The 25,306-nt window shown below is 39.4% G+C and overlaps 6 protein-coding genes across 6 annotated transcripts; 3 read left to right on the forward strand and 3 right to left on the reverse strand.

The window, feature by feature from the left end:
* Positions 1–285: 285 nt before the first annotated feature.
* Positions 286–6,889, forward strand: LOC140770430 (cellulose synthase A catalytic subunit 4 [UDP-forming]). Its single transcript, XM_073111629.1, has 13 exons — positions 286–735; positions 1,564–1,634; positions 1,797–1,848; positions 1,935–2,070; positions 2,822–3,088; positions 3,189–3,534; positions 3,692–3,829; positions 4,382–4,507; positions 4,604–4,816; positions 4,898–5,153; positions 5,229–5,428; positions 5,606–5,959; positions 6,064–6,889. Exons 1-13 carry the CDS (start codon positions 543–545, stop codon positions 6,646–6,648), a joined length of 2,937 nt encoding a protein of 978 aa, XP_072967730.1. The 5' UTR covers positions 286–542; the 3' UTR covers positions 6,649–6,889.
* A 466-nt stretch (positions 6,890–7,355) lies between these two features.
* On the reverse strand, positions 7,356–10,259 carry LOC140770578 (receptor-like protein 51). The gene has a single exon (XM_073111830.1). The coding sequence runs from the start codon at positions 10,068–10,070 to the stop codon at positions 8,739–8,741; it is 1,332 nt and encodes a 443-aa protein (XP_072967931.1). The 5' UTR covers positions 10,071–10,259; the 3' UTR covers positions 7,356–8,738.
* A 479-nt stretch (positions 10,260–10,738) lies between these two features.
* On the reverse strand, positions 10,739–11,752 carry LOC140771107 (pathogen-related protein-like). The gene is made up of 3 exons (XM_073112505.1): positions 11,621–11,752; positions 11,118–11,549; positions 10,739–11,001 (listed from the first exon to the last, which is right to left on the reverse strand). Exons 1-3 carry the CDS (start codon positions 11,750–11,752, stop codon positions 10,864–10,866), a joined length of 702 nt encoding a protein of 233 aa, XP_072968606.1. The 3' UTR covers positions 10,739–10,863.
* An 824-nt stretch (positions 11,753–12,576) lies between these two features.
* On the forward strand, positions 12,577–15,413 carry LOC140770025 (enoyl-CoA delta isomerase 2, peroxisomal-like). The gene is made up of 2 exons (XM_073110977.1): positions 12,577–13,481; positions 15,041–15,413. The coding sequence occupies exon 1, from the start codon at positions 12,715–12,717 to the stop codon at positions 13,468–13,470; it is 756 nt and encodes a 251-aa protein (XP_072967078.1). The 5' UTR covers positions 12,577–12,714; the 3' UTR covers positions 13,471–13,481; positions 15,041–15,413.
* Positions 15,414–16,082: 669 nt separating this feature from the next.
* Positions 16,083–19,549, reverse strand: LOC140770026 (uncharacterized). The gene is made up of 6 exons (XM_073110979.1): positions 19,278–19,549; positions 18,429–18,556; positions 18,067–18,170; positions 17,346–17,433; positions 16,713–16,774; positions 16,083–16,434 (listed from the first exon to the last, which is right to left on the reverse strand). Exons 1-6 carry the CDS (start codon positions 19,388–19,390, stop codon positions 16,282–16,284), a joined length of 648 nt encoding a protein of 215 aa, XP_072967080.1. The 5' UTR covers positions 19,391–19,549; the 3' UTR covers positions 16,083–16,281.
* Positions 19,550–20,608: 1,059 nt separating this feature from the next.
* LOC140771275 (protein LIKE COV 1-like) lies at positions 20,609–25,023 on the forward strand. The gene is made up of 7 exons (XM_073112750.1): positions 20,609–20,932; positions 21,650–21,702; positions 22,844–22,953; positions 23,676–23,843; positions 23,911–24,008; positions 24,447–24,573; positions 24,702–25,023. The coding sequence occupies exons 1-7, from the start codon at positions 20,771–20,773 to the stop codon at positions 24,797–24,799; spliced, it is 816 nt and encodes a 271-aa protein (XP_072968851.1). The 5' UTR covers positions 20,609–20,770; the 3' UTR covers positions 24,800–25,023.
* Positions 25,024–25,306: the final 283 nt, after the last annotated feature.

Below are 25,306 nucleotides of genomic sequence, written 5' to 3' on the forward strand. Positions count from 1 at the left end.
ATCGAATAAAATCACTAACTTAGTAATAGTTTTACACGTATATAAATTATCTTATATAGCATTTACATTGAGCAAAACTCAATAATAGGATAAATAAGTTTGTAAATCACCTACTTGGTATATTATTTGGTATGAATACTTAGAATAATTTAAAACTCTACGTACGTGGTCTTCAGTATTATTCCCGCCAAAAGTTTGTGTTAGTTGAGTATTTCTTTAGCAGGAACGCATCCGACCCAACAACCGCCCATAGACCAAAGCAACCGTCCACTCTGTTTCCCTTCCAAACTCCGCAAGCTCGCTGCCAGGAAACTTTTTTTCCCAATCTCAAATCCTCTGATGACGACCATGGCGAATCGACCAACCAACTCGAAGACAGCAGCCTTTGCTTCCATTCTTTCCATCCACCCGCCGATTTCGACCCCTCAACCCTCTCTCCCTTCTCACACTACAAAGAACCCTAACCCCGAGATGCTTACGATCAAGAGGAATAGGGATCGGTGGCGGAGGAGGAGTCATCTAGGTTTTCGGAGAGAGGAAGGATGATGGAGTCCGGTGTTCCTCTCTGCAATAGCTGCGGTGAGCCCGTGGGGTTCTCCTCTCCCTCAGGTGGAGATGTCTTCGTCGCTTGCCATGGCTGCAACTACCCTATTTGTAGGACGTGCCTCGATGAGGAGATTAAGGAGGGCCGTGGAAGCTGTTTAGGGTGTGGGGAGCCTTATCTGCAAGCCTCTGGTCTGATCTCTTTCTCAATCTCGATCTTGGCATCATATCTGACATATACGTTCCTTTTGCTTATTTTTAGGCCTTTTCCGGAAAATATATTTATAGATACCAGATCGATGATGCCAAGAGTCTAGTTTAGTTGTTCATGGATTTTTCTGTCAATTTATTTTCTGATAGAATAATACGACTACTGTTTGTAACTAACCAAAGTCATCAAACTGATTGCTCTTCTAGGGCATTGTTTTGTTCTCATTTACTTGGATAGCATTAACAATCTGCACTCTTCGATATGTTTGGTACACAACTGAGCAATTATAGTCAGCAAGAACTGGAAATGCTATTTATGCACGTTCAGTTATGTCGTGACTTGTGATTGATAATTTAATATGTGCACCTTTTGAAGAACCTTTGTTGTGCCTTCATCTATTTTGTCATAATATCATGTGCTAGGTCTCATGCATCACATCTAGGATGTTTTAAAATCAGTCATAACTTAAGTGTCATAAGTTGGCAACATTAGGTTATTATGATCAGATGATTCTCTTAATTACAAAATGGAAGGCTCTGTATGCATGAAAAAGGTGTTAGCATTCAGTTAATGTGTTGACCTTGTAAGATGTGGCGAAAGCCAAGCATTGGATACCGTAAGTAGCCTTTCACAATTCCATGTAAATAATCCCCGTAACTACCAATGGTTTAGTATTGCTCTTACAAATTTCAGCATTTTGCATGGTTGCGAAAAGATAATTCCTGTAAAACTACCAATGGTTTAGTATTGCTCATACAAATTTCAGCATTTTGCCTTATACTTTTAATGACGGTAGACATTATCTGCAGAAATGGCAAGTAATTCTTACAATAATGCAGTCACAGAATTGCAAATGGAAACCCATCTTGATGATCACCAGGTGACATATCTTATTACTGTCTGATAAGTTTTGTCTTATTTTGTATTACGGACAAGCACTCTACACTTTTTGACATTGATAAATTACTGGAATAGTTGTTCACTCATTCTTGAATCTCTCAAGAATTAATTGAATTATCGCTGTTATTTTTAACATGCGCAGGACAATGGTGGTCATGCTAGAAACTATAGCAGCTTCTCTGCAGTTGATAGTGGTAGGGTTCTTTTTTATAATATACTTCATGCTTTGAAATATTAATTCTTGAATTTGACTGTAGCTTTATGTTTTTTTTGCTTAAAGAGTTACAAAGTGAATCTGGGAACCCCATATGGAAGAACAGAGTTGAGAGTTGGAAGGAGAAGAAGAATGCCAAGAAAGCTGCAAAGAAGTCCGAGAAAGCCCAGATTCCAGTGGAACAGCAGATGGAAGACAAAGAGTAAGGACATAATGATTTCTAGGAATTGACAATATTTTGAATTATGTCCTTGCTGAAGTTTTTTTCGGATACATCTATTGTCCAATATTGCTTGACCTTCGTTAATCACATGGCTATTTCTATCTCATTTTCAAGCTCTTCTTTTAATCAGGCATGATTTCTTACTTAATATGAAAAGGTATAAAATCATTTTATTTATGGATTGCCAATTTAAATATCTTTGTGTAACTTTAGAGTATATTGAGATCTTGACTTCATTTATTTCTAGCACTACTACTTCAAAACCTGACTATCTTAAATTTTGAAGTGAATGAAAAGTGGGCGTGAACCCATTAGAAGAGGCCAATATACTTCAATATACAAAACATGTACTAGGGCATTTGATGAAAGATTATTGATATCCTTCAACCATGAGAAGGAATATTCCCTCTGTTTAGTAAAGGAGCTAGATTTTGTGCGGACTAGTTGGCAAAGTTTCAGATTTTCAATATCCTGATCAGTGATTAAGTTAAAGGTTATTAGTTTACTGGTCTCTTGTCATCTTATTAGAGAAAAAAAGAAAAAGAAATTGGTGGTTGAAGAATTTGTCTCCTTGTTGACACTCATTTATGTCTGACTGTCTAAGTCTTTCTTCCGTCTTTTAAAGCTGTATTTCTCTGTTGTTGTGTCATACTGATTTTTTGATATTTTATGTCTAAACCTAGTCTGTTTCCACAGAATTAAGTGTACCTCTGTGTGACATTTTATGCAGGTCTTCAGAAGTTTGGCAACCGCTTTCGGAGATCATTCCTATCTCACCTAATAAGCTCACACCTTATAGGGCTGTGATCATAATGAGATTGATAATTCTTGGGCTATTCTTTCATTATAGAGTTACAACTCCTGTTGATAGTGCTTATGGTCTATGGCTGACATCAGTCATATGTGAGATCTGGTTTGCAGTTTCATGGGTGTTGGATCAATTTCCTAAATGGTCACCTATTAATAGGGAGACATATATTGACAGACTATCCGCAAGGTACCCATTTGAAGCTGCTGGAAGTATATCGGCTCACTTAATTATTTGCTTTGTTGTTTGCTTTACATAAATTACACAATGATGGTTCTCTGCTTTCCAGATATGAGAAAGGGCGTGAAGATTGTCAGCTTGCTGCTGTGGACTTCTTTGTTAGTACAGTGGATCCACTAAAAGAACCACCGCTGATTACTGCTAACACTGTGCTCTCAATTCTTGCTGTGGATTATCCTGTTGACAAGGTTTCTTGCTATGTATCTGATGATGGTTCTGCTATGCTTTCCTTTGAATCTCTTGCGGAAACTGCCGAGTTTGCTAGGAAGTGGGTCCCATTTTGTAAGAAGTATTCAATTGAACCAAGAGCTCCGGAGTTTTACTTTTCACAGAAGATAGACTACTTGAAGGACAAAGTACAACCATCTTTTGTCAAGGAGCGCAGATCTATGAAGGTGTGAATGTTTGTGCAAGTGAAGGCTTTGTTTCGGGATTCTTGAATTAGCATTTTTAGCTATTGCAAATTTTCTTATATTTAAATTTCTTTATATGTGTTCCCGGAGTTGGACAATGGTAGATGCACAATCCCCTTACAGTTGCATATCTTTGCAGAGAGACTATGAAGAGTATAAAGTCAGGATAAATGCATTAGTTGCCAAGGCTCAAAAGACACCAGAGGAGGGCTGGATTATGCAAGATGGAACTCCATGGCCAGGAAATAATTCTCGTGACCACCCTGGCATGATTCAGGTTTGTTACTTGCTTTTTTCCGGATCCATCATTTCTGAATTTCTCATATTGCATTTTCTCGAGTTCTAGGACATGGGTTTATGGTTGCTATCTTAGTGTTCATGGTAAGCCTTTGAACAGGCAAGAGTTGTTTGCGTCTTATCTCATATATCTTTGTACACTGTCATTTGTTCTTTATTTGGTAGTATTCACAGACTCTAACATTTTGATCTTCATATTTGTTGGCCTGCTGGAGCGGTGTAGACAACTGAAAATCTATTCAATGTGCTGCTAATTCTTAGAACTATTTAAATTGATATCTAGATCTTAACCAATTGTTTCAAGAACTAAAGATTCAAGTTCTAGATGTAGGTTTGTTTTCAAAATAAACTTATAGGTTTAAAATTTTGGAATAGTTATTCTAGCAGTGTTGTCACATTGAAATCTTCTTATTTGTAAGATAGCTTACTGGATATAAATGTGTAATATTACTGTTTGCTAATGGGTAAGGTGCATCAAGATTCAAGAGAGTCTTATATATACAGGATTCATTTGTGAACTTATTCTTTGCAGGTCTTTCTTGGTAATACTGGTGCTCACGACCTAGAAGGAAATGAACTTCCACGGCTAGTCTATGTGTCAAGGGAAAAAAGACCTGGATATCAGCACCATAAGAAGGCAGGAGCCATGAATGCACTGGTAAATATAATCATCATTCCATGGGAAATTATTGATAGTTCACTTCTGGTGAGTATTATTTACATTATTATAATGTCCAACTTATTTAATTTGCAGGTTAGAGTATCTGCAATTCTTACAAATGCTCCATATCTTCTTAATCTTGATTGTGATCACTACATCAACAATAGTAAAGCAGTTCGTGAAGCAATGTGTTTCATGATGGATCCAGAAGTTGGTAGAGACGTCTGTTATGTTCAGTTTCCTCAGAGGTTTGATGGTATAGATCGCAGTGACCGATATGCTAATAGAAACACTGTCTTCTTTGACGTAAGCATGAAAACAGTGTCCTCTGACTTTCAAGCTTATTAATCTTCCTTTACTTTTGAGCTTACACTTAATGGTATGCAGGTGAACATGAAAGGGCTTGACGGCATCCAAGGGCCTGTTTATGTGGGAACTGGTTGTGTTTTTAATAGACAAGCACTTTATGGATATGGACCACCATCTTTGCCAACCCTTCCGAAGTCTTCATTTTGTTCACTGTGCTGCGGTTGTTGTTGCTGCTGTCGTTCCAAGAAAGTTCCAAAAGATGAGACTGAACTGTGCCGTGACTCGAGACGTGAAGATCTGGATGCTGCCATATATAATCTACGAGAAATTGATAGTAAGCATGCTTAACATGACTGAGCTTTTGATCTTGTGTTGCCCAAGTGTCACTGACGATTGGTTATGTCTGCAGACTATGATGAATATGGGAGGTCTTTACTGATCTCGCAGATGAGCTTTGAGAAGACTTTTGGGTTGTCCTCAGTATTTATTGAATCTACTCTAATGGAAAATGGAGGAGCCCCTGAGTCTGCAAACCCGTCGACCCTAATCAAAGAGGCAATTCATGTAATTAGCTGTGGATACGAGGAGAAAACAGACTGGGGAAAAGAGGTGGACTCTTATGCCTTTTGTATTTAACTGAGATAATTCTGAGTTGCTTGTTTATTATGTTTTCATTAGATCTATCACATTTTAAGTTGCTGAAATTTGCTGTATCTATTATATACCCTAAATGAACAGTTTCTTCCGGAAATCCCGCCATATGATTCTTATTTCTGTTTCTTTCAGGTTGGCTGGATATATGGATCTGTTACTGAAGACATATTGACCGGATTTAAGATGCACTGTCGTGGGTGGAGATCAATATACTGCATGCCAACAAGGCCTGCTTTTAAAGGATCAGCACCCATCAACCTTTCTGATCGTTTGCATCAAGTTCTTCGCTGGGCTTTAGGTTCTGTTGAAATATTTTTTAGCAGACATTGTCCCCTTTGGTATGGCTTTGGCGGTGGGCGTCTCAAGTGGCTTCAGAGATTGGCTTACACAAACACAATTGTTTATCCATTTACTTCGCTCCCTCTCGTTGCCTACTGTACCTTACCTGCTATTTGCCTGCTGACTGGAAAATTTATCATTCCAACGGTAATTCACCCTTCTTCATTCTTCATGTTCTTGTGATACAAATTCTTGTTGACTATCACTTTATCAATTACTTTCTTTATTTTTCTATTCTTGCATCTTCTCAGCTTTCCAACATTGCAAGTGTCTGGTTCCTGGGGCTTTTCCTCTCCATCATCTTGACGAGCGTTCTTGAGTTGCGGTGGAGCGGCGTGGGCATTGAGGACTGGTGGAGGAATGAGCAGTTCTGGGTGATCGGAGGCGTCTCTGCACATCTTTTTGCTGTATTCCAGGGAATTCTAAAGATGTTGGCAGGCTTTGACACCAACTTCACTGTAACTGCAAAAGCTTCCGATGATGGGGATTTTGGTGAACTCTATGTTTTCAAGTGGACCACTGTTTTGATTCCACCAACAACTCTTCTCGTTGTCAATCTAGTAGGTGTAGTTGCTGGGTTTTCCGATGCATTGAACAGCGGCTATGAATCTTGGGGGCCTCTTTTTGGGAAGGTGTTCTTTGCAATGTGGGTGATACTTCATCTGTATCCATTCCTCAAAGGTCTCATGGGAAGGCAGAACCGGACTCCTACCATCGTCGTCCTCTGGTCAGTGCTACTTGCCTCGGTATTTTCTCTTCTTTGGGTGAAGATCGATCCATTCTTGAGCAGCTCAGATAGTACTGTATCGCAAGGCTGCATTTCTATCGATTGTTGAGCTTCAATTCAAACTTCAAAGTGCAGTGACTTTTGGTCAACACCAGGTAACATCTGAATAGTAGAAAAAGAATTGTTTCTTGGTGCCCGTACATCATTAGGAATTGTGAACGTTGTGCAAGAAGAAAGACATTGTTTTTACATGGCGTGAAATTTTTGTGTTATAACTTGTGATGTAAGTTACTGCTGCTAAGCTTACCTACATATATTCAAATGAAGGAATTCAATATTAAGTTGTCATATATTTCCGTGTCCAGACAGTCCTTTTTTATTATTAAAAGAGCTGGGTATCCAGCTAATTACACCATGCTGTGCGACAGCCCAGAAGTCTACAATAAAATAAAAAAAGGTTAATTATATCATGACCCCTCAATTGTCACTGTATATTACTTTCACTCTCTCAAGAAATAAAAAATAGTAGATGCATCCTCTAAACTATTTAAATATATCACTAATCTCTTCCATTAATATTTTATTAAAAAATATGATAAAAATAATCTTCAAAATTTGATCAAATATCAGATAGATAAAAATGCTCCTCTTTTTTTTTCATATCGTTCTATCTTTCTCTTTTAATAATATTTAGGACGATTTCTCTAAATATTAAGCTTTAGACAGATTCCTTAATTTTCTTCCGTCTAATCAGTTGGTTAACTTTTTAATATTTTTACTAACAGCATTTCTAATGGAGAGGTCCTGGTTACACAATTAGATAATTGGTAGGGTATATATTTGGTTATACACTTAGATAATTTAAGGAATATATATATGTCCACTTCTAGTGATACAGAAAGACGATTTCTTTTAGAAAAAGAAACAGAGTGACAATTAAGGTACAATTTGAACCTCTCTGAAAACACCAAAAACCATCGAATCTGCCAAAGTTAGCCAACCAAGAGTTACCAGCACATTCTCGTTGACAGGAGCAGGATCACACTGCCAGCTATTCGAACGCCATGTGGAGGAATGAGGAGCCTGGTAGAAATCTATCGGCCACCAAAGTTACACTATTACGTTCCTTCCAAATTGCCAAAATCCAGTGGCAATCACAGCCTTATTCTTTGCACAAAAAGGACTGTTAATACCACCACTAAACCAAAGCATCCAACTAATACCAAAACTACAGAGTGACATCTTCTATCTTATTGTTGCTCTTCAATAATTGAAACTTCTTTTTGGCGTTGCATGTGTTTCTCTGGCACTTACGGAAGCTGCCCCTGGGGTTTCTCTGACATCAGCCCTGGACGGTGGTACTTGTAACAGGCCGAGCTGGTTGATCTCCTGTAGGGCCGAGCAACGCATCTTTGAGCCACGCCGGAACGGAATTCGATCGGATCAACGTCGCTCCCCTCCTGTCCGGGCTTTGGCGCTGTCTACAATCCCAGGCCCAACGATGGCCCCGAGTACTCTCATTAGCCTTTAACTTTGGCTTTCTTTTCCTTCACTTTGCATTCTTGATGATAGCATTTTTGTGGCCTTTATACTCGTGCAATGCAACTCATCTTTCTCCACGTTTTGCATGTCTACCAGTGTCCAGTGTCTATTGCATTCTCAAACTTGTTGGTATTTGGGTGTACTTGCTCTGTCTTTTTTATTTTTATTTTTCTCCTACGGGCCAACCAGCTAAGTTTTTGGTTGGAAGTAATCTGAAGCTATGGGAAGAGGGAAAGGTCGATATCCATTGAAAAAGTTGTACTGAGATACCCATTGGCGCAAATGGGAAAGTAAATCTAAACCTAAAACAACTGTAAAACAGATAAAGAGATCACAAAACAAAGGAAGAGGATATAAGCTCGAACTTAGAGATGCCATCCAATATACATTGGGAAGCTAATAAAATATATCCGTGCCAAAGTTGATAAGTTCTTAGAGATACAAGTATAAAACTCCTCACAAAATTTCCTCCCATCCTCAGTAGCACCCAAGAGTAAATGTCACCAACAAACATTCCAAATGTAAGCAGTCGCAATGAATAAATTCTCCTTAATTTACTATCCCAATCTCACTCTTGACTTCTCAGAGTTCAAAGAATCGATCTAAATCCAAGCATAAAGTTGTAACTCTAATCTATGCCACTAATCCCACATTGGATCATCCACACACCTTGGAGAGGCAAACGAGGAATAATACCAAGAAGACCAAGCAAGACAATCCAATGGCCACTCCGAGCACTAGCTTGCTAGGCCCATGGTGGCCTTGCCCACCATTTCCACTGTCGTCTCCTCTATCGTTTCCGTCGTCCTCCGAATAATCCGAGGAGTCTGAACGAGTCGACAGGTCGGGCGGCGGCGAGACCGGATGTCCGTGCCTGTCACACGGCGCAATCCCAAGCTTGAGCTTTGAGGAAAGCAAGGTGTGGTTGTAACAGAGGTTACTATTACCTCCCACCTTGAAGACCTGAAGCCGAGCAATGAAGGATGCATTGAACGGAACCACCCCTTGGAAGTTATTGTTCTCCAAATTGAGCACCTTGAGCCGCTTCATCTCGGACAAGAACTTGGGTATGCTTCCATTGAACTGGTTAAAGCTCAGATCGAGGTGGACAAGCTCGGACAGCTCCGAAACTGAAGTGGGTATCTGCCCGGACAGCGAGTTGTTGGATAAAGTCGCGTTCTTGAGGGAAGCCAAGTCCCCAATCGAGTCAGGGACGACTCCGGAGAGCTTATTCGAGCAAAGATTGATGCTTTCAAGAGAGCCCAAGGCGCTAATCGAACTGGGTATCGGTCCCGTGAGGTGATTGGAGGAGAAATCGATGTGTGTCAGTCCGAGGGAATGCCAATGGTGCGGGACCAAGCCGGAGAGGTTGGCGTTGGAGATGGTGAGCGAGGTGAGGTTACGCATTTGAGAGACTATAACGATGGGTTGGGTGGCGACGACGGGGACGCCGACGACGGAGAGGAAGGTGAGGTTGCGGAGGCGAGCGAGCCAGACGCCGGAGACGCGGCGGAGGGAGCCGGCGGAGGAGAAGGAGGAGAGGAGAGGGAGGAGGAAAGGGAGGTGCTTCGGGGGAGTAATGGGGCAGTTGAGGAAGGAGAGGGAGTGAAGGGAGGAGGAGAGGGAGCGGAGGGCGGTGGGGGAGAGGTCGAGGTCGGGGGAGCAGTTGGCGAGGAGGAGGGAAGTGACATGGCGGAAGGGGGAGGAGGCATCGCACGTGACGGTGGAGTTGGAGGAGGAGCAAGGGTCACGGTGGGAGACGGGAAGGCCTATAGATTGGAGGGCGGTGAGTTGGCGTGGGTCGAGGGTGGAAGAGGAGGAGGAAGGCGACGAGGTTATTGGGCCAGGCTCGCGGGCCCGGGGAGAGGAGGTTGGGCTTGGAGATGGAGGGATGGGATGGTCATGGATGGCGGTGGAAGTGACATGGATGGACGAGAGGAGGAGGAGGAGGAGGAGGAAGAGGAGAGAGATGGTGGTTTTGGGATCCATGGATGGAGGTTTCAGTGAGGCAGGGAGAGGAGCAGGGGTCTTCTGGGACTGGGAGGGAGTTGAAAATGGTGGGATTTCCGAGGTTTGTGTTTGATAGTGGAGCTTTTTTAGGCTTTTAGCTTTACAGAATGGCAGAGGATGGTGTGCACTTTTAGTCTGAGGAATTTCCTACATCCGGCGGGCTCGTCATTCGGCAAGACATGATTGGCGATGCTCGAGTTCACGAGCTCAGAAACGCTATAAATGGCCATGGCATTAGCCGTTTGAGAGTATCAATCAGACACGTGCACGGCACCTGATTTTTCTTCCGCTTTTATATTTATTTACCTACGTCCGATTTTGTTACTTTTAAAATTAGGAATTCTCTCCTCTTGGGTTTAGATTGCTTCTTCCTCTGGCAAGCAATAGAGTAAGCAGTCATCGGCAAATAATGGTGGGCAGCATCATGAGCCTCTCTTAATTTTCCCCTTCTTTTTCGTCCTCTTACAACGAAGCTAATGGATTCAATGCCTGGGGCCCAATTGTGATATTCTAGATTTCTAGTCTCCTAAGGAAACATCATCAAATCTTAAAAAAAGGTATATCAAAGAGTCTTACTATTAAGTATTAATTCTAAAGCAAATCTAGCCAATAGCTACAATCCAAAGGTACATTCAGAACGGTCTCTCTTAAACTTTTGGCAACTTTAATTACACTGCAGTGCGTGACAACCTCCTAAGCCCATAAATTGCAGTAGGTATTATATTAATTTCTCCAGCTTCCAGCTCTTACTTCATTGCAAGCAAAATATAATTCAAACTATATATTCCGACTTGAAATAGGGGCAAGCTTCTCTATTGGAGGAGAGGCGTGGGCCCTTGAGAAGCCCCCCCAATAGCTCTCCAGGGTCGTAGTAGATCTCAACCTCCTCTGCCTTTAATTGCTCGTCGACCTGCATATAAATGAAAAATTAGTTAAACTTTGTTACTAGCTTGTTACTAAAACATAATCTATATTTATTTATAGCTACGAAAGGATATAAAGATTGGTAACAAAAGAAAGTTGTACCTTAAGGATAGTAACTCCATAGAACTCAACCATCTCTCCCGTAGCTTCATGCCCTTTAAACGTACCTTCCATGTGACCCCAATGCCGGAATTTGAACGTGATCACCGGCGGTCCGGAGTAGACGTTGACCACCTCCCATGCAAATCCCCGAGGGAACGCCGACCGGAACACGTCGTGCGATGACTCGAAGCTCTCGGCATCGGCGTCGTAGCCACGTAGCTCCGGCGGCAGGGAGCTCTGGAGCAGCGCGTTGTAGCTCCCCAAGGTCAACACCTCCTCCCCGGTCAATCCCTTCCTCCCGTTGACCGAGTACTTGAACTTGGCCGGGTTGATGGACTTGAAATCTCCGATGCGGGTCTTGTGGGAGAGCTCCATCTCCCACGTCTTGATGGCGTTCTGCACCATCTCTTCTAGAGACCCTTTCGGCCATTCCTAAAAATGGATATCTCGGCTCTCACACCACGCACGTAATTAAAGCTAGATAGCTAAGAAAGTAGTGTTACCTTGATTCGCTCTGATTCGAAGAGACGGTTGACAACGTGGTAGGTGGGAGGAGAGCCGTGCCTCCACTGGGTGTTTGCCTCTCCCTCTCCAACCAAGTGAGATCTGTACTCGTCTCCCATTATTGAATCCATTGTGATAAGACTACTTAGTGATGCATGCATGTGAAGATCATAAATAGAGATGCATGAGTTATTTATAGATTGATCAGTATTGGATATATATTGCATCTGCCCCAGTTCCCATTTTGCATGATGCAACGCTGCAGGCAGTCTTCTTTTGGGCGTTAGCAGGGCTTACGCAAGTAATGAACTCGGATAGTTTGTCTCCTAAACGGAGACAGTCGCTGCTTGGGCGATACGACGTGAGATATTTTGAGCAATTTGGGGGGAGATTGACACGTTCTTATACATATCACCAGTTCACCGCACAAAGTTTTGGTCCTATTCGATCCTTATTGTCGTACTGGGCCAAGGGGCTAAATCTTCTCCGTACTCCTGGGCCGGGGAAGAGAGACGTCATCGACGAGCACAGTTGCACAACAGGTCCAGGATGCAAAGCAAAGTCAAGAAGTTGGGCCGGCCTTCTTTATTAAAAAATAAATTATCTTTAAACATAAAGACATGTAAGTCTATTTCTTCGAACTAAACGTCAAATTATTTCTTCAGACCACCGTGCTGATGAGTGAAGAGTGAGCTGAGCTGCTAAACTAAACTGCTAAATAATTTTTTTAAAATAATTATTTAAAGTTAGATTTGATTCTACGTGGCAGTAAAGAGTACCCACTGACTTTATACATAAAAGTTAATTTACGAGGTTATGTGAAGAAGTGAGACACGTGTGCAACTACACTATATCTACAGTTTCCAATAAACGTAGCGGGATCTTATCGGACAAAGACTTTATTAATAACTCGCCGGTCTTCTGCGACCGCTAGTAATTACGTCTTGTTCACGCATAACTGCATAAGACCGTCGCTTGCGTAGATGCCGGTGAGCCCGCATAGAATTTCCTATGTGCCTTTTCGATGCACTAAGCTAGCAGACGGTTCTATCCGAACAACGGACGAAAAGGACTCAAAGTAACCATACGAACGATGTGTACTCTCGAGAAGCGCGGCCGCATCTTCGTCCTCACCCTCACCGGCGACGGTGAGCACCGCCTTGACGCTGATCTCATCTCCTCCCTCCGATCGGCCCTCGCCACCGTCCGCTCCTCCCCCTCCTCGTCCGCCAAAGGAGGCGGCGGCGCCGCCCTCGTTACAGTCGCCGAGGGCCGCTTCTTCTCCAATGGCTTCGATCTCGCCTGGGCCAACGCCGCAGGATCTTTCTCCGCTGCACGCGCGCGTCTCGGATCCCTAGTCACGCTCTTCGCCCCCGTCGTCGCCGACTTCTTCTCCCTTCCCATGCCGACAATCGCCGCCGTCACCGGCCACGCCGCCGCCGCGGGGCTCCTCCTCGCCCTCTCCCATGATTACGTGCTTATGAGAGGCGATCGAGGTGTCCTCTACATGAGCGAGCTCAACCTAGGGCTCACCTTCCCGCCCTACTTCATGGCGGTGATGCGGGAAAAGATCACCTATCCGAGGGCGCTGCGCGACGTGGCGTTGCGGGCGAGCAAGATTGCGGCGAAGGAAGCAAAAGAGAGGGGCATCGTTGATCGGGTTTGCGGCGGAGCCGCCGAGACAGTGGAGGAGGCGATGAGGCTTGGGGAGGAACTCGCGGCGAAGAATTGGGACGGAGGGGTGTACGCGTCGATCCGGATGTCGACTTTTCCAGAAATTTGTAGGGCAGTGGGGTTAGTCGAGGAGAGCGATGAGCAGAAGCAGAACAAGGTCGTGTCTAAGCTTTGAGACTAAGAATGGTTAGTGATCGAGATCTCCATCTGCTTCTAAAATGATTGCTTCGTTGTTTTCGTTTTTGAGATATCTTTAAACTTTGCAAATTATTCTGCCTTAATTAGAGAACAAATATGAATTATCCTCCTTTCTCCTTTTCTAATTCTCGTGTTTGTTAATCTAATGCTGTTCCTAGGAATTTCTTTCAATAATTCCAGAATTGTTTTCGGAGTGTTGGAATTCATTTGTGCTACTAGACGCATACTTTTCTCTTTGATTTACTCACATTGCGATTGAATTTCACTGCAATATATTACTTGCATCACACTCGATTTGACACGGAACCTTGAACTAGATAGAGTTAGAGGCTGGAAAAGGATTGACATTGCCGAACCACTTGGCTGTTGTTGTTGAAGTTGAAGTTGAAGTTGTCGTACCATTTACAGATTTACTCTTGCTAATTTGATTAGACAAATTCAAAGATGAAAAAGACTTGATTACACGTAATTCTGTAAGGAATATTTGATTTATTTCGTAGTATTTAGGACTTATCTGAATTGAATGTTGACCAAAAAAGAAAGCTTTTCTTATACTCTGTTGTCTTATTTTCCTTTGCTCACAAATTCTCACCAATTTTTAATTGGTTTATTATTGGATTGTTAACTGGTCATTTAAATATAACAAATTCTTCTGAAGTTTATCTAACAAATTCTTCTGAAGATTTCTCATTTTTGAGTTACATCTAGGATCTAGCCAACCTCGTATCATTGCTTGATACGAGAAAATTTTGGATGATGACTCTTAATTTATTATATTTATGGACATATCATAATATCTATTTGCAATAATTTAAACTTTTGCTTCAAACATCAGTTTTGTTTGTATATTAATTTCATGGTAGTTCCATCCAATGGAAGAATTCGCAAAGGTACACCATTATGCCATGAATTTGCTCGTCAGCAATAAGAGACATACTGAACTCTGCACCTGTTGGTCTAAATCATTTAATTGGTTCTGCGTAAATTTTAGAGAACAATATGTGATAGTGTATATCTGTCTAAATCTTCATGACTAATATGATTCCGCTGTTTCCTAATAGATGGTTATTCTTCTCCTTGGAAAACAGCTTTTTACCTGATAGGTTATGTTATCAGCAGCACACAAGGCAATATTTTTTGTAACAAATAGCTTTGACCACTACTTAATGCTTTGTTCTGCAAGCAGCAGACTCTAGTTACATTAAGCAGATGTTTGCATTCACCAGAAGGTGCCACAAGGTTATTCAAGAACTTTGTTCTTCTAAATATTTCATTAGTAGATGTTAATTGGGGAGTGCTCCTGTTCTGATGACAAATAAGGTTGCCATCTTGCAGACACCGTGTGAGAACTTGAAGCAGCTTCTTGTTTCTTAGTGTCTGATGTTCATTTGAGTGTTTATGATGCATCCCAGAGGGATCGTGTCTCTCGACTGTACCTAACATACACTTGCTATACAAAGTTTCAAGAATTAAGATGAAATTTATCTTATAATGTAATATTTCATTCTTTCCATGTTCAATAACTGTGAACTTTCTTTCATGTGCAGTGTACTTCTTGCATGCCAAGACAGTCCCCTTCAGCAGAGGTTGGAGCATTAAGTTTCAAAGAGGAAGGTAACTACTGTCTTTGAATCCTTCCGTGTTAGTTCCGTATTGTTGTCTTCTTCACAAGTCCCAATCTATGCCCAGCTGATAAATAGATTAAATATGGGAACACTAAATAATGTGGTATCCAGTTGGACATGGCTGCAAAATTTACATCAATAAGGATGTATATTCTCTGGTCTTCAAAGTCGGAGATTATTGCGTTTTATTGATTTCCCTCTTGTGAGTGAAAATAATTGTCCATGAATTATGTCTTGTTGGTGAAGTTTATGTAATGACACTTCTTGTGATATTATAACAACTTAATTATCATCACTAACTTGTTTGGGCACATTTTTATAACCAATCACTCATATATGCTAAACTCTAAACCCTAAACTTTTTATTTTGATCAGACCTTATTTAAACATAAGGTAATCACGTAATAAATTATATCTATAATCTTATCGTGGGTGAAGATGTATAATAAAATTACGTATGTTTTTTAAGTAAGATTTTTAATACTGCTAACATATTCACAGTTTAGTAACCAAATATAAGTTTTTGTATATATTATTTAAAGTAATTCTTTATAATCAAATAACAATATGATAGAAAAGTTATAGATATATCTAATTTATATTTAAGAGATGGATTAAATTATTCTTGAAAAACACGAACCAAAATTATTAGTGTTGCTGGTAATGACCTCTGCTGAAGAATAAAAAAATGCAGCAGCTAGTTTGATTTAGAAGGGGGAAAAACATAAAAAAGTTTGGCTGGAGCATAAATTCATTGTCTTTTTTGTGGATCTTGAATAGTTGAATGGCACTTACAGAGTTCAAAGAAGGCTAAAATAGGGGTAAGGATTATAGCCAACAATTGCAGGAACCCTGATACACTGGACCAACACCCGTGATCACATAGGTTATCATGATATCTAGAATTTAAAAGTAATCAACAAACATTAGACTGTCTATGAATACCCCCACAAGGCCACAACACTTGTAATCCACTCAATATGTTATCATTAATTTTATATGAGATATGTGACAGATTGAAAGAAAGTCATCGTGGAACCACACAATAATACTTCCAACCTCCCAATTATATAGCTCTCAGTTCACCGCAAGATCACTCATCATATCACAGACAAATGTTCCGAATTTGACGTTTCTCCTTCAGATGTATATATTGAGCTGGCTCACATAAAATCATCTTCGAGTTCCTGCAAGGACTTGCTTGCCGATGCAATTTGCTTGTTGGAAGTCATCTTCTCTGAGACCATCAGACCCTTGTAACTTCGTATCTCTGCTTGTCTTTCCTTCTCAAGCCTTTCCATCTCTTCTCGGCGTTTCTGTGGGAAAAGTAATAGTCCAGGTGAGGTAAGATGTCAGTGTGGAAGAAAGAGTCGCTCTAAAGTAGTTGAATGATATGTGCAAACTTATTTATTATCTACTGTCATAGCATGGAATTTGTTTTTAAGTTTTTAAACTTTACCCACTAATGATTGTTGTAATCTTTAAAGTCTGTAAACCTATTTTTCTTTCCAGTGGAAAGCACAAAAACAGTGAGTCAGAAATCTCACCAGAAAGAAAGTTTTCTGACTGATTAAGGAATTAAAACAGAACTTACTTTCTCTCTCAGATGAAGCTTCTTTTCAGCTCTTTCTGCAGCACTAACTGCCTCTCTCTCAGCTGTACAGGAGAATAAAAGCAACAATATGAAATACACTTTGAGATAATAAACCTATGTACACGATTACAGGAAAGTAGTATAATTAGGAACAAATATATTTTCTTCCAGAATAACAATTAGGATGAATGGATGATCTTACTAAATGCCCACCTCTATGGTAAATAATTCATCAAGAAGCAGTTGAATTCATTCACAAGATAATAAAAAACAAATTTACTATATAATTTTTCTTTTCCCTTTTCTTTTCTTTTTGGGGGGCATATAAGCTACAACAATCAAACTAATGATGATTATTCTGAAACAATCAAAAGCAGGGATGTGTAGGTAAACATTGGGAAGAAACAGCAAACTCGGAAGCAAGCAATTGTCCTAACAAACACACTAAAAGTGATACATTATTTGTGTTATTGACCTGTGGTTGACGACACAGTTAGAAAATATCACCTCGGCAAATACAAGCTCCGAAGCAAGCAGGTACGTCCAGACAAGTAAATAAAATCATTTGATTAAAGTGAAACATTATTTTTTATAAGAAAAAAAAGATAGATATGACTTGCTTTAGAATCTTACCTTTCAAATCTGGCTTCCTTTCTACTTTCGTCTTATTCAACCTATTGACAATTTCATTAATGCGCTTCTCAACTCTCACAGTGCGTACCTAGAAACAAAAAAGAGTGTTAAATACAATTTCTGAAATATCCACAGGAAGGAGCCTAATAGTTGTGGAAGAAGTGTAGAACAGTATAACCAAATATGGAGACTTGAACAGAGTTATTCATGATTTAAGATCTTTAAAAAGAAAAAAAAAAATCTTTCGACATGGTTGCTCCCTTGTATGTATGTCCATGATCATGCTAACTTGAAAAGGTTCTCATACATTACAATAAAATTGTAATAATATGACAGTGAATAATTTGTTGGTGCTAGAAAAACGGCTCCCTAGGCGTCTCAATAAAAAATTAAAAACTCGATTGTTAGATGAAAAATATAACATACTTCTCATCTGTTCAACCAATATTTGGTTATCAATTGTCCATTTTCACCATACATCTTAGATGACAAACAAATGCTATCTTACTTTAAGAAGGGAAATGTCCAAGCACTGGTGATTCTCTTACTCTGATTGTCTAACCAATCATAAGGCAGGTCTGAAAAGAGTTTTTATTATAACTTATTAAGTACTTATGGCTCCTTCCAGCAACATTTGGAAAAATGTTTTACAAAATTAGAGATCCAAATGATCAAGAAATGCTAGAATTATCGCATTAAACTTTTAGAAATAGCCACCAACCATCTTAGAGTTGAGAAAGCCAACTTGCCCAACATCCATTGAAGGGGTCTTCTTCAGATTATACCATGGTGTATAAACGACATCAACATTATTCACCTTATTTCCTGCAAAGAAATCCATGTCACAGAATGAATAAGAGGACCTTTATATACAAGAGCGATTAATACATACATGAACATAATAAGGTACTACAGTGATGATTCATGAAGGGGTACCAGATAAGAAAGAGAAGAATCTACTGTTTCCATCTAAATTACATAGATAAATACTAATTGAATAGTTCTTTGGAAGTCCCGACTGAGCATGATGAAATAACAGTGATTAGGAAGACAACTAAGAAGATTGTGCAAAGAGATATTTGCCCTGAATGGAGTTAGCTTTGACGAGCTGTACACAATCTTCCAGCAAGCCTTCATTTATATCATCTATCGTCTGGCCTTTGTTCAATCTCAAATAAACATGAGCAGAGGACATTTTATCTACATGAAACCTGCAAGAGCAACCAATCCAGTCATTTGGCCCATGCTTTATAAAGCCGTAGAGGCACTGAATAGATTCAGCCATATCATGACCTAAAAGAACAAATTCCCCGGTGCAGGTAAATCTCTACATAGAACAAAGAATAACAAGTGAATACATCATTCCAAATACCGGATGCCAGGGCGAAAGTTCTATAAGACGGACAATGCTTTCCAGTATTTGAAGGTGACTAGCGAAATACTGATTTTGAAAGAGTAGAAAGAAATTCCCAACATTTTTTTTTATCAAAAGTGAAGATTTCTCCTATATAGGTGATCTTGATTGCTATTCAACTATTTTAGATCGAACGGAGAAGTTCAAAATTTTAAGAAGATGCTCATGAGCCGTGATATGAACATGATGGACAAAGTTCTCAAAGGATGGTGTCATTTTGCTGTACTAGTCTAAATATGCAGGTCGTCTAAGGATCATCTGTAGACCATAACCTTCATAACGGTTGCCATATTGAACTCAATCTTACAAGCAAAAATGTGCCAAAGGGTGAAACTTGAATCCGAAACAGGCAAGCTCAAACTTGCAAGCCCCTGCGAGTTAGAACCACAAAAGAAGAAACTACATTGGCTTTCCTCTATCCCAACTCAAACTTACACCCTAATGTGCGCCCAATTTTTCACCCTAAGCTCAAAGATACCAACGGAATTCAACCACATGAGAACAGAGACAGTAATTACCAGATGTCCTCGGGGAATCCGTACTTGATCAGCTCCTCGTTCTCGTGCTTGTCCAATCCCATGAAGATGGTGTAATCCCCAACCTCCGGCCGCGCTTTGAAGTAGAAAACCATCTCCTCTTTCGCTTCCTGGCCTCGAGTTCGTGAACCGGGAGTCCGGGGCTCAAGGATTGGGCGCCGATAGCGAAAAATTAGGGCTGAGGAGCAGAAAGAATACTTGGGCGGCGCGGATAAAAAAGGGGAGGGAAGAAGGCGGTCTCTCTCTTCTTTCAATTATACGTTTGATTTAGATTCAGCAGCGACGTGGAGACACGGAAGATTAACATTAAACTTTGTACGGAATTGGTATTCTCTGGGCCCCACCGGAGATTAGAAAAGTAAGTATCTGTGGGTGATCCGACTGTGCACAAATCTTATCGATTTGGTCAATGCCTATCCTCCTGATCGTTGACTTCCCAATTTAATTTTGTATCCTTTTTCCTCTAATTTTTCTTGGGTGAGTCGGATCTGATTCAGTGGATTATGCGATAAAATTGAGTTCAAGACCTCTTATATTTGGGGGGAAAGTTCGTACTAGTACTTAATCAGTATTTAATCTTACAGTTGATATGACTGACTCATCATAACTCCTGTTATTCGAAATTCTAATTACATTTTTCGTCAAATTGTTATATATATATAAATATATTAGAGAAAATTTTAATCACAAGGTTATAATCAACAGAGACTAAGAAATTATATCAAGCCTAAATGACGAAAATAAGAGAGCAAATTATAAGGGGTTTAAGTCAGCTCCATATAACTCTTAACAAATATGGACTAATATTTAAAGTAGGGTAACATAACAAACAACCTACATCAAACAAAGAAGACCCTCCAAATAATAAGAAAATCCAAACAAAGCTCTTACAGCCGGCTCACTTCCTTCATCAAATTGTTATATAGAAAAGTCTGTCGTTATTATGATGTTAATGTTGATCGTAACAAAATCTACAAGTTATATATAACTATATTAAAATTAGAGTTAATTTTGGAATCAATTTTTAGAAATATAATATAACAAAATAATATTTACTGTTAAAAAAATTAATAAAATGCATCTAATATTATTATCTGGAATGAGAATTTAGGGGTGCTAAACTTCGATTGCTTAATAAAATTTAATCAACCCAAGCTTGAGCATTGAGTTGATTAATCACTAGCTAATTACACACACGATAGAATTTAGCTCATTTATACCTCGTTAACAAACCGTCATAATAGTTAGGATAGAAATGTATTGAATTAAATCTCCTTATTAGAAAACCCAATCATATTATTAGTAGCGCCTCCGCCTAAGTAACGTTTCCAAATCCTCCACAAAGACGACAACTTTAACTTACAGTCCTCGTCGTGAGTCGTCCCCGAGAAGTAGACCGTTCCATTCGTTTCTTCCTCTTGGATTTCATCTCCATTTGGATCTCGAAAGAACAAACCCTAGCAGAAGGGGAAGGGATGATGAGCGAAGAGAAGTCGACGAGTCCGATGGGAAGCAGAGAGAGAGATCGGGAGCTGCTCATCCCCGTCGCCGGCGACGACGCTGCTGCGGACTCCGAGTCCAAGGCATCCGCCTCCGGTTCCACCTCCTCCCATCACCACCTCTCGTCCGGTAGAGAGGTCAGCCTCCCTCACTCCTCCCTCTCGCCCAAACCCTAAATTATGTTGTCTACTATGGTAATCTCTTTGATTCGGAATAATTTTTGAGTTATTTGGATTGCTAGGGTCTTGATTCTTTTTCCTTGATCAGAGGCCTCACCTGCTCCTGCTACACGAGATATGTTAGTTTGGTTTAATCTCTTTGTTTGCTAACGCTAGGGTTTTGTTGAGAGCCTTGTAGTTGCAATTCTTTTGTGGGTTGCTATTTTATTTCGGATATAATAGCTCGATCTTGTATATTTCAACAAGGGATATGTGATTGCAATTTTCTTAGAAGACTGCGAATGCTTGATTAGTTTTCAGCTTATGATGGATTCCACTTTTCCTCATTACTCTATTAACACATTCGGTTGCTTTGGTAGCCTACGATGGAATTGGAATATTGCAGAAAATAAATTGTGATTTTGTAATCGCATCTATTAACAGAATGAAGAAAGAAAGAAAATCATAATTTTTTGAAATTACATCTTATGTTTATCTTTTCATCTATTCCATTGATTGTTGCATTAGCACTACAGTGATCATAGGAAGGGAAGAAGGGTGCATGTCATAAGTACTTCAATGAAATTAAGGATTTGTTCACTTTAGAAAAATACATGCTATATCAACCAATTTTTATGGAGTAATATATTTTCATAGACCCCTTCGGTTGAATTGCTATTCTTTTTGGTCTTGCAGGCATTCTATAAGGTGGTCCAAAGTTGGGCTTCAAAAAAGTTCATGACAGGATGGTGAGCTGCTTCTATTTATCTATTCATTACTGTAATGGTTGGCAACATTAAAACTGCGTTGTATGTTTTGAGCTTTCATGTGGTATAGCGTACGCAACTTTTCTTAAATGAATTACAGTAGTATAATGCTAGCACAGTACATCACTATTCAATATATTGTGTTTTTTGACCCCATCCTGACCTAGTCAATCACATTTTTCTGGATCATATTGATATTTCCGATTTTGTTCCTGTCTTAGGATAAATAGCTGATGTTTCCTTGACCTTCCCAATAATCAATAGCTGAGTAATTTTTTTATTTTTAAACTACTTTTATGAGTCTCTCATCAATCAAAATGCCCATTATTATCTGAATGTTAGTTAAAGTAAAGAAGGAAAACCAAGGATATTTTTGAAAATTTGGAATTACCAAAAGAGTGCAAAGTGATGAATATAAATAAATGTTGATGGAATGGCAAAAACCTGAAACTAAATTTATATTCAAATATTGTTTCTCTCGGTACAAGGCAATTAGAGCTTGACCGAGAAATTTATATACTATAATTTGAAAGTTTTAACAGGTTCAGATTTCTAATCACGGTTGAAATATGCAATTGTAAAGGTCAGATAATGCTTGGGAGAACCCTTTGGAGAAGGGGCAGGTGTTCTCAAACACAAATTACAATTAACTTGTAACATAGATCACCAGTTGTATCACTTATTTTTAATAGATGATAGATAAATTGAAAAGATTAGATAGCAGATACATCCCCTAGAAGGTGTTCATTGAAGAAACTAGCCCTTTTCTAGTTGTAGTCCACTAGGAAGATGCAATCTTTAGGCGATAATCACATAAGTTAATATGGCATAAATACGAACATAGCTATGTTCATTTAGTAGAACATCTGTGTCCAAGTAGATGTTCTTTTAACTATGATTGGCTTCTCCTCTGGTGCTTGTGTGCTTTCTTTAGCAGAAAGTAAAGGTTACCATGCGTCCTGTATATGTGAAGTTGCACATTTCTGTTGTTTTTTTAACTGATTGTCATCTCAGTGTTATATTTTTGTAAAAAGAATAAGTTTACTGCCAGTTGCAGTGTCATCCTTCTCTTTGGATATCATTAGTGTTGTCTCATCCATCTCTTTTTGGGGGCAAATTGCAGCGTCATCCTCTTCCCAATAGCGGTCACCTTCTACATCACCTGGTGGTTCATTCATTTTGTTGATGGGTTTTTTTCACCAATCTATGCGCAACTTGGTATCAACATTTTTGGTAGGTCGTCTTTTCTATATGTGCAAGTCGATGTCTAGAATGTTTATAAGGAAAAGTATATTTTTATTGTTGCCGTGTTATTGTCCTAGTTATTTCATATTTCTTTTTTGTCTACATGTTTCTATAGTCCATTGGTAGTTCCTCACTAAGCTTACCACTAATTTTGCAGTTTTATATTTTTCTTATTTACTCAGGATGTTAAGTAGTTTGGTTTTTGAAATATTTCGTTCATAATTTTGAAATCCCTATGCATATGACATGGAGGATCTGCGATGCTTTCCAATATATTCTCGTTTCATTTACTCTTCCTGTATCACTGAATGTTGATCTGTTTCATTTGCTTCTTGCATGTCTATATAATGACCTTGACTATTGACTTATACATAACAATCTTTAGAAGACACACTTAGTGTGAGCTTACCCTTTGCATACAAAAGGTTCAGGTCTTGAAAGCAACATCTTTAGAACTGAGGGTAGGCTTGCATATCTTCCCTTTATAGATCCTGCATTGGTGAGAGTTTTGTGCACTGGATCATTTTTCTTTGTTTATAAGGCTAGGATTTTTTAAAAAAAATTCTTATGAAAAGGAAGAAGGGTTATCATTGGAAATCAAATGCAAAAGCAGTGCTCCTTGTTTATTCAATACTAGATGATTGTTTTGCTACTACTTAGCAAAGTTTTGGTACTCTTTTGGTAGTTACACTGGTCCTTTTCCTCCACAGGGCTTGGCTTTATAACTTCAATTACATTCATATTTATGATTGGAGTGTTCATGTCATCATGGGTTGGGGCATCTGTTCTCAGCCTTGGAGAGTGGATTATTAAGCGGATGCCACTTGTTCGCCATATCTATAATGCATCAAAGCAGATTAGTGCTGCAATATCACCTGGTAAAATTTCATCAGTTTGATTATTTTCATACATTTAGTATTGCGTCACTAATGATTCGCTTAACAGATCAGAACACACAAGCTTTTAAGGAAGTGGCCATCATTAGGCACCCTCGAGTTGGTGAATATGCATTTGGATTTATCACTTCATCCGTTGTTCTTCAGGTTCTTAAGACAAATCTCGTGATCATCGCTGTTGTAAAGTTTTGCATGGTTTCAATTTTCTGCTGGTCACTGTTTTCTCTCTGATAGGGACTGGGTGTCACATGATAACTTCATCCCAAAGCTTGAAAATGATTAGTTTACTAGGGTTGTACAACATTGATGAATTGCACGGGGAATGATTGCCAACTTGTCAAAGAATATATCATGGATAATAATGACCCTTGTCTGACATGTTTTCTAGCTTTCACGTTTCTTACCTTTATGTGTCACATTATTGAATCTGGCTTGTGCATGTATACTTGGTATAAAATGGCACATTATACGTGAAATTTTATTATGGCCCGGACTGCAGAATACTCTACCGTATATATAGATGTCATAACATGCAAAAATATTTTATTACTTGCGTACATTCAACCAGTTATTAATTCGTAGCAGGGTTATTCTGGTGAAGAGGAACTTTACTGTGTCTATGTCCCAACGAACCATCTCTACATTGGTGATATCTTTATGGTCAATTCGAGGGATGTCATCAGACCTAATCTCTCAGTACGTGAAGGGATAGGTAATCTGCAACTTTTTTCATTCAGTCCAGTGCTCTCTACTCTTTTTCCAGTAGAATGCGGCATTTGATGAGAATAATGTGGATAATTAGAGATTAGTGGTAGTTAACATCTTTCTATTCGTGTGCAGAGATTGTGGTCTCTGGTGGCATGTCAATGCCCCAAATTCTCTCGACAATTGAACCTCACACGATACTCGAGGAGAGGACAAGAGCTAGTCGAAGTTGAGAGGCAATAGTGCTTTACCATCTCTCCCAGGGAAAGAAGCATCATCATCATCATCATCCTTTGCTTGAAGAGATTATAGAATTTTGAATTCTGCAACGGCCGTAGTTGGATTCTGATGACATGTAATATAAATCTTTAACCCACCAAATCTATGTATATTATATGAAAATGACCGCTAAAATAACTCAGCATCATATCAAGATTGGCTTGTATTGCTTTTGCTTTGTATCGGATTTTATCTTAACTAGTTCACTGTGATTAATATCTGGAATTTATCTGGCAATGAACGTAGCTTTACAAAATTCTGAGTCCATCAACGTCAGTACTTCCATCTCTGTTTACTAATCTTTATTTGTTTGACTGATATACTGGGTATATTCTTTTGGTGTAATATGCTTCTAAGAAAGTCTGAATCACTCGAATATAAAGTCGAGATGCATACGAAATTGTGTAGATTTGAACGAAAATCTCATGTATAATTTTAAATATATTTATTAAAGGATTTAT

The sequence above is a fragment of the Typha angustifolia genome, chromosome 11 (genome assembly GCF_048772165.1).
Source record: "Typha angustifolia cultivar Huaian chromosome 11, ASM4877216v1, whole genome shotgun sequence".
Taxonomy (NCBI): Eukaryota; Viridiplantae; Streptophyta; class Magnoliopsida; order Poales; family Typhaceae; genus Typha; species Typha angustifolia.

Excerpts from the sequence above, each read along its gene's own strand:
- LOC140770430 (XM_073111629.1), top strand. The coding sequence starts at position 543 with ATGATGGAGTCCGGTGTTCCTCTCTGCAATAGCTGCGGTGAGCCCGTG. Across the intron at positions 736-1,563 it reads GCCTTATCTGCAAGCCTCTG|AAATGGCAAGTAATTCTTAC; the intron begins GTCTGATCTCTT and ends CATTATCTGCAG. Across the intron at positions 1,635-1,796 it reads CCCATCTTGATGATCACCAG|GACAATGGTGGTCATGCTAG; the intron begins GTGACATATCTT and ends TAACATGCGCAG.
- LOC140770578 (XM_073111830.1), bottom strand. The coding sequence starts at position 10,070 with ATGGATCCCAAAACCACCATCTCTCTCCTCTTCCTCCTCCTCCTCCTC.
- LOC140771107 (XM_073112505.1), bottom strand. The coding sequence starts at position 11,752 with ATGGATTCAATAATGGGAGACGAGTACAGATCTCACTTGGTTGGAGAG. Across the intron at positions 11,550-11,620 it reads TCGAATCAGAGCGAATCAAG|GAATGGCCGAAAGGGTCTCT; the intron begins GTAACACTACTT and ends ATCCATTTTTAG. Across the intron at positions 11,002-11,117 it reads ATGGAGTTACTATCCTTAAG|GTCGACGAGCAATTAAAGGC; the intron begins GTACAACTTTCT and ends ATTTATATGCAG.
- LOC140770025 (XM_073110977.1), top strand. The coding sequence starts at position 12,715 with ATGTGTACTCTCGAGAAGCGCGGCCGCATCTTCGTCCTCACCCTCACC.
- LOC140770026 (XM_073110979.1), bottom strand. The coding sequence starts at position 19,390 with ATGGTTTTCTACTTCAAAGCGCGGCCGGAGGTTGGGGATTACACCATC. Across the intron at positions 18,171-18,428 it reads CAAAGCTAACTCCATTCAGG|GAAATAAGGTGAATAATGTT; the intron begins GCAAATATCTCT and ends ATTTCTTTGCAG. Across the intron at positions 16,775-17,345 it reads AAGGAAGCCAGATTTGAAAG|CTGAGAGAGAGGCAGTTAGT; the intron begins GTAAGATTCTAA and ends TCTCCTGTACAG.
- LOC140771275 (XM_073112750.1), top strand. The coding sequence starts at position 20,771 with ATGATGAGCGAAGAGAAGTCGACGAGTCCGATGGGAAGCAGAGAGAGA. Across the intron at positions 20,933-21,649 it reads ACCTCTCGTCCGGTAGAGAG|GCATTCTATAAGGTGGTCCA; the intron begins GTCAGCCTCCCT and ends TTGGTCTTGCAG. Across the intron at positions 24,574-24,701 it reads CTCAGTACGTGAAGGGATAG|AGATTGTGGTCTCTGGTGGC; the intron begins GTAATCTGCAAC and ends ATTCGTGTGCAG.